The sequence below is a fragment of the Phascolarctos cinereus genome, unplaced genomic scaffold (genome assembly GCF_003287225.1).
Source record: "Phascolarctos cinereus isolate Bilbo 61053 unplaced genomic scaffold, phaCin_HiC Scaffold_726;HRSCAF=1367, whole genome shotgun sequence".
NCBI classification, from domain to species: domain Eukaryota; kingdom Metazoa; phylum Chordata; class Mammalia; order Diprotodontia; family Phascolarctidae; genus Phascolarctos; species Phascolarctos cinereus.
The window spans coordinates 297,499,780-297,518,622 of record NW_027556098.1 but is presented as its reverse complement, the minus strand read 5'-3'; the positions used below and the strand labels follow the sequence as shown (position 1 = coordinate 297,518,622).

At 36.5% G+C, this 18,843-nt stretch overlaps 1 protein-coding gene across 5 annotated transcripts in view; it reads right to left on the bottom strand.

Annotated features, from left to right (window-relative positions):
• Nucleotides 1–18,843, bottom strand: part of GRIA4 (glutamate ionotropic receptor AMPA type subunit 4) — a 465,778-nt gene that overhangs the window by 44,932 nt on the left and 402,003 nt on the right. For all 5 annotated transcript variants that reach the window (XM_020996163.2, XM_020996162.2, XM_020996164.2 and 2 more), the window contains one exon: nucleotides 10,565–10,812. In XM_020996163.2, coding sequence (XP_020851822.1) covers nucleotides 10,565–10,812 — 248 coding nt within the window. The remainder of the gene's footprint in view (nucleotides 1–10,564; nucleotides 10,813–18,843) is intronic.

Sequence of the window (18,843 nt, the reverse complement as noted above, 5' to 3'; positions counted from 1 at the left end):
GAACCTCAGTGCCTTAATCCTTAGAAGGATTGCTATACCCCACTATTCCCAGGCATATTGGGTTTTAGTTAGGTTGCATATGCAGAAAATAATTCATATACAGCCTGTGATATTCCAGAAGTAGGAGGTTGAGGAGTTTGTCACAGAACTGTAACAACTTACTATCCAAAGAGTTGGGATGATGGGGCTGGACGCAGTAGGATTATTATCTTCTTGATATTCTCTTTCCTGCATGGAGAAGTCTGGAGACTAGAGCCCAATAAAAGTGACATGGAGATATTCTTTTAAAAAATCATTTACTATGCTAGTTCTTTGAATAAAATCATAAACAGGGGGCATGTTGGCTATTCATGGCCTCTAAACTACAAGTAAGCATTTTATAACTGTAAACTTCAAAGCATTTGCCACCTAGAGAGTTATTTTTGATAGTTATGTTTCTGCATGCCTAGGTTTGAAAGAATGCTGATTCTGCATTTATTCTTTATCGTACAATATAGGCAAGACAGTCTGAGGTAATGCGGGTATGTAATTTTGTTCTTATCTGTGAGGCCTATGAATGGTAGAGTAGTGATGGTCACATGCTATTCAAAATGGAAATTCATTTGGAGCAATGTAACTGTTGACCAGGGAAGGCAGCTTTAGGGTAACCTTGGTAAAAGGAAGACCTGGGTTCTAATCTTATCTCTAACACATATTAGCTTTGTAACCATGAAAGAGTCACAACCTATCAATGCCCCAGTCAACTCTCTAAATCTGATAAATTACTGGTCTTATTACAGATGAGTTACTGATCTTATTGGTAGAGAGAGTTTCCATACAGAGAGACTGTTGGACCACCTAACACCTAGGAGCTCACCAGTCCGACTAAGAAGACAAAACCAAAAGTAAAACATTTTTGGTTCAGGTCTCACAATACAACATGGCTGTAATTTCCCTCCAAAGGGGAATGTGAATTTGTTACTACTGAAGTTTGTCAATTTCAAAGCTATTCTTAAAGGAGGACAATAAAGCATTCATCTTATGAGATGTAATGTGATATTAACGTGAAGGGCACTGGATTTGGTATCAAAGAGACCTGAGTTTCAATTTTGGCTCTGAAACTACCTGATTGATAAAGTGGAAAGCACACTGGATTGAAGTCTAAGGACCCAGATTCGAATCCTAGCTCTGCTACTTTCCACTCATTGGGAACTTGAGCAGATCAATTATTGTCTTAGCTTCAGTTTCCTCATATGTAGAATGTAACTGATAACAATTGCACTTCCTACACAGAGTGATCAACCTAGGGGCCCAGTGGATAGAGTGGAATAAATTTGGAGTCATGAAGTCCCCAGTTAAAATCTTGCCTAGGACATTTACTAGCTCCACAACCTTGAGCAAGTCACTTACCCACCCTCAGTCTTAACTTCCTCATCTGTTAAATAGGGGTAGTAAGAGTAACTACATTACAAATTAGAAAATGTTGCAAACCTTAAAGTGCTATATAAATGTTAGCTATCATTATTGCTGTTCTTGTAATTGCAGTTTCTGTTATTGCCGTGAGGAAAGTACTTTGTAAATTGCTGAGAAACAATCAGAAAACATTTATTAAGCATCTACTATGGGCCAGGCACTGTTCTAGGCACAAAGTATACAGCTATATAAATTTTATGTGGCCATGATATGTCACTTTGACATGAATCAATGATACCATGCCTTGGTAAGGGAACTAAGTGATTGTCTTCAACTATGAGATGGAAAGGCATGTAGATTATCTTCCTCTGGCCTGAGTTTAGATCTTTCTATTTCGTTGGGCCTTGAACGTAGCATCCTGGCATTCTTGCATACATGGGCAGAATCCTGAGACACTGTTCACATCTGGAGAGAAACTCTGATTCCCTGGCCTTGTGGTGTCAAATGTTTGTGATTTCTCAGTTATCTTACATCTTCTCAATAGATAAACAATTTTGATAAACTGGTAATGCTGTTGCCTGAATTCCTTGAGACCTTCCAAGTTATGATGGTCATGAAATACATAGAGAGTTGGCCTCAGATCTAAATTTAAGTGTTACCTCTGACTTATATTGGCTGTGTGAATCCTGGGAGCACCTACCAGTGTTTCCAGGCAACTCTTGATAAACTGCAGATTAAGCACTGAACTGCATTGGTAGAGAAAATTTCCTACACCAAGGAAATTACAGATCTGGCATCCTCCCCATACTCCTTGTCCTGCCTATCCTCCTTACCCCCTTGCCCCCCAGGGTTTCTGAACTTTTCAAGAACTTCCAAGTTGACTGAGGCTCCACGTCATTATGGAAGGTGGCAGAAAAATTGGGTAAAAGTACGAGTACTTGGATTAGGACTTCTACCACTCAAATAGCTCTGACCTAAGGCAATTCCCTTCATCATTCTGGTACTCAGTTTCCTAAACTATAACTGATTTTGAAGGGTATATCTGACTCTAAAGGTCCATTTCTCACTATATGCATTTAAAAATTCCTTTGTGGAATAGGTTATTTGAGTGATGGCATGAACAATTTGTAAAGGCACTAAATGCTGGCATGTTATATCAAAGTGTTGACAGGTGATGGGGCTGAAGCATAGCAGATGTGAATTTTAGCTCAGACCTGACACTTAATCATTATGAAACCCTGGATTATTTACTTTGCTTCTTTGTGGAATTTCATTTGGTCATGCTTCTCTGATCACCCACAGTGTTATTGTGCAGGATGATAAAATAAATGATGGTGTGAGTTGCTATGTAAATGTCAAATAATGAATTTAAAAAATCTTTGCAGCTGAATTCCCGCATAATGCAGCTGTAATATTGTTATACAAGATATTGCCACTTAAATCTACCTTCTCCATGAAACCTTTTCCCTGTTCCCTCTGAGCTAAAAGGGATCCCTTTCTTCTTAGGTTTTCTTAAAGCATTTTCTTTGGATCTCTTTTCTGCGTTTGTTTATGAGTGTGTCTGACTTTCTCCCTCCACCATTAGATTATATGCTTACCAAGGTTAGGGCCTGGGTTTAATCAATCCATGAACAAACATTTTGCAATAATAGACACTGGACACAAATACAGAAATGAGAGTTCCTTCTCTCCTGCAGCTTATATTCTATTAATAGATTATAATATGGTGTGACGTAGGGGATAGAGTATTGCATTTGGACCTGGGTCCAAATGGGTTAAGGACTTGGGTAAAAATCCAACCTCAGACACTCTGTCTCAATTTCTTCATCTGTAAAATGGGACAGTTGGGGCGATAGAATGATAGACTCAATGGTCTTTGGTCCCATCTTTCTCTAAATCTCTGATCCTATCATCCCATTTATTAGGGAGCAGTGGGAAGGGAGTGATTAAAAAAAAATCTTTGTAGCCCCAGTGTCTAGTGCAATGATGTGCAATCAATAAGGGTGTTTAAAAGTGCTTACCATGCTGAAGGGCTTCTGGTAGGTTGGTAGATCTTTAGTAAACACTTGTTAAATTGAATAAATTATAAATGTTGACTGGTGACTTCAAATCCTGGGAAAAATCAATACTAGTGGAGTGGTCATTAAACCATTAGAACCTCTCTCCTATAAGGCAATAATGTCTCCTCCCCCCCAAAAAAAACACAGAAAACCTTATGAATTTTAAGAAATGAGCATCCCCATTAAGTTATTTACAAGGACGCCTCAGCACAGGGGTGATGATGGGATATGGGGTGTGTGTGTGTGTGTGTGTGTGTGAATTCCATTTTTGAAGGCTATGTCAGACAGCGAAGGACAGTTTTGGAAGGTATTTCTAAAATGGAAAAGCTTTGAATATAGGTAGGTGTGCCTTTTACTTCAGACCAAACTGAATAAAGACTGATCCCTAGAAGAATGGACACAAGGTGGTAATTTGTTTTGAGGGGAGGATAAAAGCAATCTATGAAACTATCAAGGGGGGAAGTTTGAGGATATGAGCTATGGCACTGTAGGGACTCTTCACAGCAATGAATAATGAATGTATCTTGAATTATAGGAAACACCTAAGTAATGGGGGCCTGTGTAATTTTAACCTTTCTTCAGTTGTTTCTGAGACCTGTGAGGTAGTATGGTATAATGTATAAAGGACTAGCTTTAGTGTCAGAAAGAAATGAGTTTGTCTAGTTTCTGCCCTATGATCGAAGTTTGACAAGGGTCAAGTCATTTGACATCTCAGTACTCCAACAGCCAAGAGGGTAACTTCCCAGAGGAGGTACTGAATCGCTTTAGTGCAGAGTAGGCGTTTCCTACAATGAAATCCCAGACCCAAACTAAGAAAAACAAAAGAAAAATCTGAGACCTAAGTGCAAAACCTAAGACTCTGAATGGTGATGGAAATTCTTATGTTGCTTTTAGGACTACAAACTCAGAAAGCCATGAATAAATTTATATTGGTTCCAACATGTAATTTTTTCCCCTATTACAGACAAGGTATTTATACAATTTGTCATGTTGTTCCTCAGTTTCAAAACATAACGTACTATGCGCTAAATAGAACTCACATTGTTTATACCAAACCTGAGAAGCATTTCATGGCCAATGGCTGTTCTTGCTGCTGGGTGATGCTGAATTTCTGGATGTGTTATTTTGAACCTAAATCTGACATATTACATCCCAAAGCACAATGCGAATATATGACAATTAAGATCTCTGAGCATGACAACAGGCAGGTGCAAATAATTCATAAAGACTATTTTTTCTGTTCTTCTGTACTGTAAAAGACTTCTTTAAGTTTTTTTTTTAAAGTTCACAAATCTACTTAATCTCCCAGCAGAAAAAAAAGTTGAGAATGATACATTTGAGGCTAATGGCTCCATTATAATTCATTTGACCTCACATGTATGACTCTTATCTTACACAGAAATGATGTCTCATAGTTGACTGTAGTTTGATGCCAGGGTATAGTTCAACAGTAACTATAATTTTATTATTAAAAACCTGAAATCTCTCTCTTTAAATCTGCCAAGGGCACTTCCTAACAGAACAATTCTAAATTTCTAATATTTGTTACAAGGAAAAGTGGCATGATAAATAATTCTACATTCCACATATGGTAGCAATACCTTTATATTTTCCTAATCTGCTCCACAAATTGGAGGAAATATTGCTTGATACACAGGGGCTACTGTATCCATGATAACTTGCAAATATAAATTTGTATGGAATTGCTGATGAGGGTTAGGACATTGCAAAATATATCCCTTCCTTCAAAGAAACCCAAACCATGATAATTCAAATAATTTAATTCCAATTCTCCTCCCCTACCTCCCAAATACTCTGATTACTTGTTCTGTGAAAGGCGCATGATGTCCCTAGTTTTTTTTACTAACACTCTCCATTGCCATGGCCCCAGCTACCTTGCAGCTGGGTATGGTCATGTTGGCATGTTACCAAGTTGGTGTAACTGTGTCTCATTCTTTTCATATCCCGCACACTGATAAAAGATCCCTGAGCACACTGCTTTCTTTTGAAACATTAATTCTTTGTGGTAGTAAATACATCTTGTTTTCAGCTCTGGCACACAAATATCTTTCAGAGAAGGGAGCCTAAGTTTGAATGATAATCCATCATTTTTGGAGAAGACGATGGATGATGCATCTGACAGCTGGAATAATGCACTTGGCCTCAAATGCAAAAGATTAAGTGCAAGTAGTTGGTTGTGAGTCAAGTCTGGAAATTTCCCCTAGACCAAGGAAAAATTCCAAGCGCGACTCTTTTCTTTTTTGCAGTTATGTACGGACTTCAGGATACTGTGAATTTCCTTATGAGAGATATTTTAGTATAGCAGGTAATAATACTTATGAAAATAAAAATGAGACAATTCTTACCCAAAATATGATAGCTTATAAGAGACTCCCCATTTCTTAAGTGGCATTAAATTAGAAATACATTCTATTCTTCATTTTTCTGATTTTCTTTACCTGCTATGGACATGCTTTTACTGACAATTTAAAAAAACACTTAAAAAACTGAAAGTTTTTAAATAATGCTGCACAGTATTAATGCTTATCATCTGACTAATAATTGATTTTGGATGATCAGTCACATTAAATAAAGGACGAGTCAGAGGTTTCTGTTTCAGAGAAGCCAGGATTGCTCACATGTAAAATAGGCTCATGAGATATTCTAAAGTCAAGACAGTCTCTTAACACAGTTTAAAAGAAAGTCTGATTTACTCCCTCCAAACCCCTATACTCCTGAGGCAAGGGCAGAAGGCTTATGTGTTTCTGTAGAAGATAACCTTGGGGGAAAAATCTTGCTGCCTCTGGCCTTTCTCTCTCACAGTTTATCTTAACCTCCTAACATTTAGTTTCAGTGTACACATTCTTCTAGACTTTCCTCTTTGCAAGCTTAGTTTTCACAAATGCTAACTTTAATAACTTCAACATGCCTGGCAATCTGCTTCTGCCATGTCACAATCCAAGCCCTGCCACTACTCTCTTCACATACTACACAGATTGTCCCCTGTCTCTCATACATGATGCTCCTCCTCCTGTTTCTTTGCCTTTGCATTGCTGCTCCCTGTACTTGGAACACTCACCCTTCTCCCCACACCTCTGCAAATTCCTAGTTTAGTTCAAGACTCAGTAACAATCCTACCTTCTTCAGAAGACCTTTCCTAATGCTTCCAGCTACTGGTGCTTTCTCCTTGAAGATCACATTCCATCTTTTCTACATGTATCTTATATGTTTCTAGGCACATACATCTTCTCTTTCCTACTAGAATGTAATATTTTTGAGGGCTGGGACTATTTTTTTTCTTTAGATCTTTAGATCCTTAGAACTGAGCACAATGCCTGAAACATAGTGAATGCTTGATAACTGATTGAAGTGCATTTGAAAGAACACTGGATTTGGATTCAGAGGAGCTGAGTTCAAACCCTTATTCTATCAGTTTCCACCTATGTGACCTATAGTAAGTCTTTTAACTTCTTAGAGTATCAGTTTCCTCATCTGAAAGTATTTAATTAGATGAGTTCAAAGACCCTGCTAGCTCTAGTTCTATGATTTTATTGCCAGTAGCCATTGGGTAATGCCCACTGGTCTCTTGCAAAACTGGCAAAAATGCAAAGAAGTAGCAATCTCTCAGTATCTTCAATACTTTCATATGCAAGCACAATGCACATACTTATATTGAATTGCATACATACTATCGTCTTTACTTGTCCAAACCATAAAGGTAGAGACTAGTCATCACTGAAAGCTGTACTGTATTGACTTTTCAATTTTATTCTGTATTCTTTTCCTCCCCCTCTATGTGACATTTATTCTGGTTCATTTTCCACTAACAGAGAAGTTTAGAGATTTTAACACCTCACAGAACATTAGAGGCAAGTTGCTACTTGCCAGTCATCTCTTTTTGCTTTCTGGATAAGCCTACATAGATGGAAAGAATACTCTTTGGGCTTGGGGGGTGGAGGAGGAAGTGGAGGGAGTCACTTTGCTGCTCAATGAATCAAAGCAGCAGGAGTGTTTGAGAAAGCAATCTTTGTTTGCATTTCTAAAGGCATGTCTAACACTTGGACCTATAGACAATGGAAAAAACTAACAGAGAGTTCACTAAAAAAATGAATGATACTGGGCAAACAAAGCTGTAGTTAAAAAGCTTCGCACCACAGGGCAACAGGCTTGGTCTCAGCTGGACTAGCAAGGGAAGAATGGTCCTAATTCATTCTGGCATCCTCGCTGCAGGATGACCCTTCAGGAGCTGCCACCAGGAACCTTAAGTAGCTCATCAGTGTCTGAAAGCTTTACCATCTATCTATGTACAAAATGATTATTTATCCTGCCCTTAGATCATTATTATTTTTCTTTTTAATTAAAGTAGAATCTCAACAGAATATGAATTCATGCCCCAGGAGCAACAGGGGCAGGTGAAAGCTACTTGGCCTCTATAGCCCTTGTGAGATTCTAAAAGGCATGATGAGATGACTGAAGTTTTGGTATGCAAAGTCCAGCTTGCTCAGGAAATTGTGTAGTGTATATAAAACAAAGCACATAAACAAATTCTGCCTCCAGGAAGCTGTGCCTAACAATTACCGCATTAACAAGGCCAAAAGAAGGACAGGAAAGAGGGGGAACCCGCTGGCTCATTATTATACAGCTCTACACAGAAGAAGCTCTTCAGCTTTTCCCTGAAACAATCCCTGTAGTGTGAGATTTGACAAAGTGGCACATTTAAGACCAAATTTGGTTGTCATTAATGGGAGTCAGGCGCAACCACATCTGAGGGCCAAATTCAGTCCTTGGAGTTTGACTTTCATCAGTAGAAATAGAAAGAATAAGGCAATTAATGTTCATTAAAAAAAGAAATTAATCCATGTATCAGTGAGATAATATATGTGCAAGTGCTTTTTAAATTGTAAAGCACTCTATACATGGAAAATCTCACCATCAACATAGTCTTTATCTTTACCTCTTCCCTTCTTTCTTTCTTTCCTTTCCTCCCTCCCTCTCTTTCTCTCTCCCTCCCTCCCTCTCTCCCTCCCTCCCTCTCTTCCTCCCTCTCTCCCTCCCTCCCTCTTCCTTCCTTCCTTCCTTCCTTCCTTCCTTCCTTCCTTCCTTCCTTCCTTCCTTCCTTCCTTCCTTCCTTCTTCAATCTCTTCCTTTCTTCCTCCTTTCTTCCCTCCTTCCCTCCCTCTCTTCTTTCCTTTCTTCTTTACCCTTCTACTCTTGCAACTATTCTCCACCTGGTACCAGATGCCATTGAATGCCATCTCCAACTTTAGGTACGTGTACTACAAAAGAAATCACTCCCAAGTTAGGACTGCTCATTTAGAGAAAATAATCATACTTAGTAGGTGTATATAATTTTCTGAATGTTTGAAATATTGGTGGTTCCTTCTATTTGGGTTGAATTCTGCAATAGATTATTTTCTGGAACACTTCTAATTCCGCTATAATTTCTCATAAATTGAGTCAGAGCTAAGGAGTTGCCAAAGGCTATGACCACATGTTTTATTATTCCCTCACAACTGGTGGTTTTGTTCTATTTCCTCTTTTTTAAAGTGTATCATACCATGCTGTACTAGAAATATCTCTTCATACAATGTAAATTTTTAAAGTTATTAATTAAGGAAGTTATTCCTAGCAGTGAGAAGTAGTAGTAGGGAGAGTCCTGGAGTAAGGAATACCTGTATCCAAGTCCTGTCTCTATAACATTCTAGCTGTATAACCATGAGCAAGTCACTTAACCTTTCAATGCTCCAGGCAACTTTCTCAGAGTACAAGATACAGGAAAGTTGCTGACCTGCATTGGTGGAGGAAGTTTCCATATAGGTCATTCCCTACAGACAATGAATTAACTCTGGAACAAAATAGGAATGAAAAAGTTTCTAATAGCATGAAGTCCTTTCTGATAATAGTATTTTTTTCATCCAGTATATTGAAAAGGATGATATAATTCCAATGGTGTTTTCCTTTCAGATTAGGCAATGGCACCATCCCAGTGTCTGACTAGTAACACTAATTTATTTTCTTTTTAGTTTTATTATTAAAAACATTGATATTCTCTTGGTTTTTGCTCTGAATCTGCTAGATTCATGCAATACTGGCAAATGAAGTACCAACATTCAGATGGAGACTGAATGGTACAGTTAATTCCTTATTTCCAGTTCTGTTTCTATCTTAAATCTGATGCAAATGTGATGATCTCCACAGCTCCTCAGCAGCCATCAGTGCTTAGAGAAGGTGAAGAAATCTGCCTCCTTTACCATGATGTGAATTTCAATGTCCAAGATGGAAAGGATAGAAAGAACAGATTTTAATAGTTTTGCTCAAGAATGAAATTCTTACTTCCAATTGTGGATTATTATGCAACAAAGCCATACTTATAGATCACATCTTTGAGATCAAAACTTAAATATTTTGAGATTTGGTATATTTAGGAATGTATTTGGGAATAATCATAAGGCTGGATTCTAGTGATCTTACTTATATCATACTCCCATCAAAATCTGTGGGAGTGTGACTGGAGTAAGACCTACGGAATCAGAGCCTATTTTCCTTCCAACTACTTAGAGTTCACCTATTTTTATAAATTCATGTGCTTACTCTCTGAAACAACCTTAGGTAAAACTAAAATAAGAAAATACCACAAATGTAACAAAACACTGAAATGGAACACTGGTTCATATGTAAGAGAGGTTGGTTTTTTAGTGCTTTAACAAGCAACTTCTGAATCAGAAACTAACAGCCACGGATCATTAACCGCCAATTTTAAAAAAAGTAAAAATTGTTGCTATAACAGTGATAGTACTAAATGTTGTGCCTACACATGTCAATGAAATATAAAAATACATTTTACCTGAGTTTTAGGCCAACTAGAAGCAGCTAGTGTAAAACCAGGTTGATTTTTATATGGCCTTAAAAAGTATACATCAAATTCTAAAGTTAGTCATTCTAAAGTTAAAAACAGTTACCTGTTTGTTGAGCAAAAATATGAAATGGAGGAAAAGAAAAAAAAAATAACATACCATGTTCACACAAAACAAAACAAAAAATTCTATCAGGGACATCAGGGAAGGTGGAATACTATAACAACACATGTTATATTGTTATACTATTCCACCCACCTTAATGAGGAACCCTTAGGCGTTGCTACTCCATAGCCTTTCGAATCCAGATTTCCTCCAACTTTCATGGTGTCACATGGCTTTCGTTGTTCAATGTATTCATTCATAGTAGACTCCAGGAGGAAGGCAAATTTTCCCTTGGACTTGCGGACACGCGCTACTCCCTCAGCTGTAGTTCTAGTGAACACTGAAGGCTCAGCTGATTTCATGTAGGTCCACATCTTTTCATAGACGGCTATTTTTGATCTCTGGAGGAAATCAAAACAAAACTTAATGTTGGAAGGAATAAAATATTAACAGTGACTTAGTGATTAAAATATATTCTGTCATTGTCTTTCATTGTCTCCTCTGACTCCCATTTGCTAAATAATATTCTTCTCCAATTCTAGGAACTTTCCTGTGTAGTTTAAAATTAGTAATCTATTTAAAAAGGATGTTTAATGGAAATGATTGAGATATGGTATCATGCTAGGTGGCACAGTGGATAGAGTGCTCGGTCTGGAGTCAGGAAGACTCATCTTCATGAGTTCTAATCTGGCCTCAGACACTTACTAGCTGTGTGACCCTGGGCAAGTCACTTAACCCCATTTGCCTCAGTTTCCTCATCTGTAAAATGAGCTGGAAAAGGAAATGGTGAACCATTTCAGTATCTTGGCCAGGAAAACTCCAACGGGGTCACAAAGAGCAGGACTTGACTGAAATGACTGAACAACAACAAACAATAACTGTGTTCTGTCACTCAGTAGGGTGGGGATCATAGGACCAAAGATTAAGGGCTGAAAGGTACCTTAAAATTCATCTAGTTCAATACTGTCATTTTAGAGGTGAAAAAATAAAGGCCCAAGGAAAAGAAGTGACTTATTTGAGTTCACAGAACCTGTATCCTCTGACATTAGGGCCAGTATGCTTTCTACTGTACTGTAGAAATTCATGCTGTTGTGAGTTTAAAGTAATATTTGACACAAGAGCTCAATATATTCATAGCACCACGTCATACTAATTACTACTCTCTACTACTTAAAAAAGGAACATGATATTCTAAATGTAGATTCTGAATATTATTGGCCAACTTGTATTATATTTTTGTAACCAAATTACATTAAAATTCAAATACATAATAAATTACTTGCTTTAAACTTTCTAAAAATGTCTTTTAATACCAAAGTGATTTACTAGTGGAAATGATAATGAACTTTTTTGTCTCAAAGTTCTGATGATGATTATTTACGTTAGTAATATCTACAAAAGGGTAAATTCATAGAATAATCATAGAGACACAAAACAGGAGACATTAATGGTAACCTGCAAACCATAAATCCATTCACAAGAAAAAAATGATGAGCAGAAATTTTGTTTCAGATAGGGGCAAAAACAAAATCAAGATTTCTAGACAATATACAGAAATGATCTTTATTTCACCAAATTCCCATTTTATGACAGCAAGCAGTTCCAAGCTTATTTACTTCAGCTAAGAAACAGGTTTGCTTTTGTGAATTTTCATAGGGAAGCTCATTTGGGATATCATTTCATCCACTAAAATTACTTAAATCATCTAAATTATTTCCTGGTATCTGAATTAAACATCTGATATTTCATCTGCATGCAAATTTTCTAATATTAGAAAACCTTGAATCTTGTTTGATAATACATGGGGACAAGCAGATTTATTTTTGGCTTCACAGCACTCTTTCAATAATAACCTACGACATTTTGGATCTATTTACATCTGAAATTGTGGTGAAACCTCACTGAGATTTAAACTCACTCATAAGGCCAAAGGCTATCTAAATATACTTTCTTTCCTAACATTAGTTAGCTGCATTTGTTGGTGGCCTCTCTAGAACTTTTTACATGGTAAGTGTTTAATATTTGCTGAATTGGATGTGGTCTAAAAGAAAGGATTTCTTAAAGGACCTACAGACATTGTAAATAATTGAGACAAAGAGGTATACTTTTGGGATCAAAGTAATCTTTGAAGTTAAATCACACAATCATTGGGATTTAGATTATTAGGCTCTAACTACAACGTGAATTTTATGACCTTTCTTGTTCTTATGAACTCTAAAATGTCACAAGTGCAAGCTAGCAATAATAACAATCAGAATACAATTGTCCATGGAAAGAGGCTCAGGTTTGGGACTCCAAGTGCAGATAACTAATATGACTACGGCTCCTTGAAAACTCACCGTGTCTTGTAAATATCTACTCCTTAGTTGGTATTTGGAAAATGTCTCAAGACACAAGGAAAGTGTGGGATATGACCAATCAGTGGTAGATATTATAATCTGCACAGATAAAGAAAGGCACGCAATCCTCCCCTCAGAGTTCTCATGGTAGGATAGAAGTATAAAATCCTTCAAACTAAACACTCAGTTGAAAGAGGAGCTTTTGTCTCTGCCATTAGCCAGGGTCCCTCCATTTCTCTAGTTTAGGAGGATATTCTAGCTTGGATGATATTCAGTTCAACCGCCTGGGAAAATCAAACCCTTTCAGGTTGTATGGGCTTTATATCTACCTACGTATGTGTAAGGAGTCAGTCTTCAAAGAACATAAGGTCTTTGAGGACAGGGCCTGTTTCTCTTTTATTTGCATATTCTCTACAGCGAGTAAAGTGTTTGGAACATGGCAGGACTTATTAAATTGCTGCTGATTGATTGCTAGCTAGAGTATGCCCGAGGGGCCCTTAGAAAATCTGATAATTCAGAGGAGAGTAGTCCAACAGGAAGCTTCCATTTCGGTCCTTGATTTTCCTAATTTTTCGATGTAGCTCCCACAAAGATGAACAAGCTTATCCTGCCGAACCTTTCCACTCTCTTCTGTCTTCTGGGACGACAGAGTATAATCTATACCCAGCATATGAAGTATGCTAAGACAAAGTGAGTGAGTGTGTCAACAAGATGATATTTTGCTCCCCTAATTGCAACTAGCTAGATTTGGAGTTTGAGGGGAAAGCTTTATGAAGGTGACAGGTTCACTATGATGATAAGGATTCCAACGTTTGCCTTCTTTGATGTTCTATTAATAGTACCAGTGTAGATAATAATTCTGAAATGATAAATCTCTGATATTTGGCACCCCTCCCTCACTGTCCTTTCCATCCCTAGGCTATGAAACATGCTGCCGATGAACCTCACTCCCAACCCCAGAATAATTTTGCCTGCTAGGTAGCAGGCATTTTGTATTTTTGTATCGTCACTCCTTTCTAACCCATTCATTTATATCTGCCCTCAATGTGGCCAGAAAAGATTTTTTTTTTAACAGAATCACAGAGCTAATCAAGTCTACAGGTGAAAAAGAATTTGTTTGGGAATTATTTTGAATAGACTTATGCATTTTAAAGGAACTCACTGAACTTTTTAAAGGGGAAAACAGCATTAAATCATAGATCTGTGCCAAGTATTAGGCCATTTTCCAAGCACTTAAAATAGTCTGCTAAGGTATGTGTCTTAGCTGAATCGAGACCTGAAGGAAGATTGAAATTGAATAGACTTTTGAGATGACTCATTAAGGAATAACATTTAACTACAGGCAACCAAAGAATATAATACACTACTGAAAAAAAGGGAAACTATTCTTTTAAAGAGAAAACTATTCACTTATATGCCACTTTTATACATTTTAAAATACCCTGATTTCTAGAATTTCAAGGTGGAGAAGAGTACGTTGTAACATTTGCTTAAAATGTATATTATGTACACAAATGCAAGAAGGGATTCAGCTCCTTTAAAACAAGATAAAGGTTTAATGGCTAAAGGAACCCAGTCTGTGGAAATGGGCTAGTGAAAATTGGCTAAAAAAAAATGGCAAGTGAAGACTAGGTTATGAAATCTGAATTTCCCCTTGAAGAGAAAGGAAAGTATAAACATTTTGTTGAAGGTACCATCACTAGCAAGTGGAGCTGCTCAGATTCAGATCAACAGGGTTGGACCAAGTTTCTACCAGTCCAGATAGGTAGGAGATAATGCACTGCTTTTCTTCATCTTCATTCTAACTTGAAAGGAAGTGAGATTGAGAACCAGAGGTCAGAAGGGAAGCACTGCAGTTTTCTCTGGGCTTCATCCAGAACTGCAAGAAGGTTGCTATCTGATATGTTAGCATAATAAGCATCAGATTAAAAAATGATGCTGAATGGAGGTAGAAAAAAAAATGATGAGGCATTTCAGCAGAGACACCACAAACTTAGAAACTGCTCAAGTATTGAGGCTTTTGTACCTCTAAGATCCGTGCCTGCAGGGTCTGTCTGAAGCATCACAGTATTGTGAGTATGACACTCAAGGGGGACTATACAAACAGTTCCTGATGCTGAAGGAGGGGAGATAGGACAAGCAAATATTAGTGGTTGCATTATATAGCTATGTCTGTATTTTGAGCAATTGAAAATAACTCTCTGATATTTATATTTTTGATTTCTATTAAAGAAGAGTTGTAAGTAATAAAGCTCTATATGATAATAAAAACTTAATTTCCTTAAAAAGTAGCAGGGAAAATCTCTCTATATATTTTTTGGTAAGGCAATTGGGGTTAAGTGACTTGTCCAGAGTCACATAGCTAGCAAGTGTTATCTGTCTGAGGCCACATTTGCACTCAGGTCCTCCTGACTCCAGGGCCGGTAGTCTATCCACTGCGCCACCTAGTTACCCTGAAAATCTACATTCTTGTATATTCCAGAACTCTTGAACCTAGAAAAGTGTCTAGCACAGAGTAAATACTTAATAGATGTCTACTGATTGATTAAAAAACAAAACAAAACAAAACTCCAATTAAGTTTATATTACTATGGATGCAAGATTCCTGGCAATATAAGCAAACTGCTTGCATTTGACCCTTAAATTCTCCAACTATTCAGAAGGTATTTAATGACCTAAGCTTCTCCTTAAAACAAAAGGTGATCTTAAAGAAATAAAAACAACCCCCCCAAACCAATAGCCTTCTCCTGATGCTGTATCATTACGAATCATGTAATCCTCCAGTCTCTGAAGAATTAGAAAGTCATCCAAAGAGTACCAAAAAGTAGCATTATGGATGTGTGTAGGCTGTACCCCATCACTAAGAAAGAATTATGCAAAAGAAGGAGGGTAATAGATACTGCCAGAAAAGAAGGTGCAAATATCCAGGGATAACTTAGGCATAGTCTTCAAGCTTTATTGGTATGGATGCAAAGTCAAGAGTCCTCTTATGTTGGGTGAACTCCTGTCAAGCATTTATAAAACTAGGGCAAGAGTCACACAAAATAGGCAGGTAGGGAAGGATCATAATCTGCCTTGCTGCAGAAAGTATCCACATCAATGAGATGGTATATCTGTCAAAATTTCAAAGTACAAAAAAAGACTTTTATGCTGGTGACATTCATACACAGTGACAGATGCCACAGTCAATATTTCTTAGAATCAGAAAGCAATTAAACAAATTTGAGGAGATTCAAGCCTAGATTTTATTTATCGTATCTATCAAATTAAAAGACCAAGGTGTGGAAAATTATCTTTGTATTCTGGTACTATGGATCTTGTTATTTTAAAGGAATGTATTGAAGTTTTAACCACTTTACTATCTCTTTTATGATTGTGAGAAGTATGTCATTTGTAAGTCATGTTCTTACTAGAAAATATCAAATAAATCGGAAGGAGTCGGATTAGAGGCCAAGTCAACAAGTATTTATTACGTACCAAGCACTGGGCTCAGCAGGATACAAACACAAGAAAAAAGATAGTTTTTGCCTTCAAGGAGCATACTTTCTAATGAAGAAAGACAACAAAAAGGGAGCTGAAAAGGAGGTGGAGGAGTAAGATGTTTCTTAAGCAAATAATTCAAAATAGAATGGAGCTTGGAGAGGAATGAAGACATAGCTAGCCTGGGCATTTTCTTTCAAATAGTGTATCTGGGAAGAATCAGATAATAAGAAGGGGCCTCAAGGGCAGAGAGTACTTCCAGTGGGAAAAGTCCAGAGGTATAGGTAATTTCCAGGGTGAGGAGCTTTCCGTGTCTTGAAAGAGAAAGTTTAGAGATTCAGGAATGGATCCTACAGAAGAATGATTAGCACACTAGCAGACCTTAAAGATCCCTTTCATCTATACATCTATGATTCTGATTACATACAAAATTCTTAATTCCACTGGCTTCAATAGTGTCTGAAATATAGTAGTCACTTAATAAAAGTTTACTGATTGATTAATCATCTCATGAATACCTTGAAATGTGTTTTCTTCTTCCAGTAGGCTGTATAGAAGGACATGAGTTCTACTAAGGCCTCCCACACATAAGAATCTTAAAATAACATTCTGAGCAGTGACTAGATACTAATCTACCCTCTGTCATTTCACTGGTAACTTCTTCAAATCTAAACTATGATAAGTCAACTATATCTAAAAGTTCAATTTATTCAAGCACTGTAAGAATAATGATGTATAAGCACTGTAACTGTTAAAAGTATCACTTTTTTTTTTCTGATGAGTATGAACCATTGTCAAGTGCCTCTTTATTCTGCTAACAAGGATAAAAATAGTATAATACACACAAGTCTCATGTTAGGGACAAAACTCATTGGTGGATTCAGAAGCAATTTATCACCCTCGCCTAATATTGATAAGGAGTGAGGAATCGCTAAAGTGTTGGGTGTAGGTCATTGCCAGGGGCAGAATAGTAGAGTAAATAAATGCAATATTACTATGTTCTTATGAGAAAATATCTGTGATGAAAAGAAAAATACACTTCAGTCTCCTCAATCAATCTGACAAATGGCTCATTGAAAGCAGTGCCACTCCGTAGAGTGAGAGTGAGAGAGAGAGAGAGAGAGAGAAAGAGAGAAAGAGAGAGAGAGAGAGCCATTATGTAAAATCCATGCTTTTTATTTTCTGATGAGATGTAGTTTAGATGTTTCAGAGCCTGGAATTTTTATACGTATCTGTGTTCACTAAGGAGCTTTCCAACTAAAATCTGGTCAGAGAAAAAAAATTATATATGTTCTGCAAATCCAGGCAATGAATGGCCCTATCCATCATATATATATATACACATATATACATACTATATATATATATATGTATATATATACACATATATATACGTATGTGTGTATATGTATATATATATATATATATGTATGTATATATGTCCATTAATTCATATTTACTTTCAGCAATAGCTCCTGTGAACTGTGAAACTGATTTACTTTTACTTCTTCCAGACAGGAACAAGATAAAATAAAATAAAATTTCCCATTTTGTCTGATCATTCCAAAGTTTACAGTAACATTTTCTTGGACTTCTTTCTTTGTCAATCAAATTTGAAATTTATTTTCTTTATCATTTTGTGGAGAATGCAAAAAAAAATTAACTAGTAGCTTACTTACAAATAAAAAGATCACGATTCCCCATCCCCCACTCCCTCTTTGCTTTCATGCATCTTCAGAACCATTTCTGAGTAAGATGACTCTATCTCACTTCCCTATCTACGTTCTTGAAGAAAAACCTGTGATTTGACAAAATTCATGCCTTCCACAGAGCTGAAACTGTGCTAAACTTGTACTTATACCTAATGCTAATAAAGCATTGTTACTATGAAGACTATTAGTTAAGTCAAAAATTTAGGTTGCTATGCCTAACTTCAATAGCAGAATTTAATAGCTATTTAATGTAATATATAATGATCAAATTTGTGGTATGGGAGGAAATTCTAAAAAAAATCTTATGAATAGAAAGGTTTTAGGTGAAATGAAACAGAATAATGAAACAGAATAATGAAAAATGTATGATTCAATCAACTGTTCTTTTGTGTATAGAAAGCTGGATATCTGGTTTGACCAAGTTTACTGAATTAACTATTGATTTGGATGATATCATTAAAGAGATATTAAAATCTTTTGAAAAACAAATATTTTCTAGACTGCATCTAAACATATGTATATTTTTCTTTGAAAGTTGATAGCTTAACCATTTTGGCTGTATTTAATGTCCTATACCTTAAAATGGAAAGTAAAATTTAAATTTAAAAGGTAAAAGATACATAAAAGTAAAAATTTCAAATTCCATTTAAATTTATTTAGCATGTAATTATGGACTTACTTTAAGGATTACTGTTCTTTTATGTGAAAAGTCAGGAAATAAGATACATTCAAATATTCATGCAACCTTCCATGTTTCTTAAGCAAATAATGCAAAATGTCTTCAGTCATAGCTGATTAAACATACTTGAAAATATAGATACAAAATGTATCACAAATCCTAGAAAGTTCTGTTAAAGTGTTTATACCACTGGTGAGGGTCCAGAAAATCAAACTCTATGAT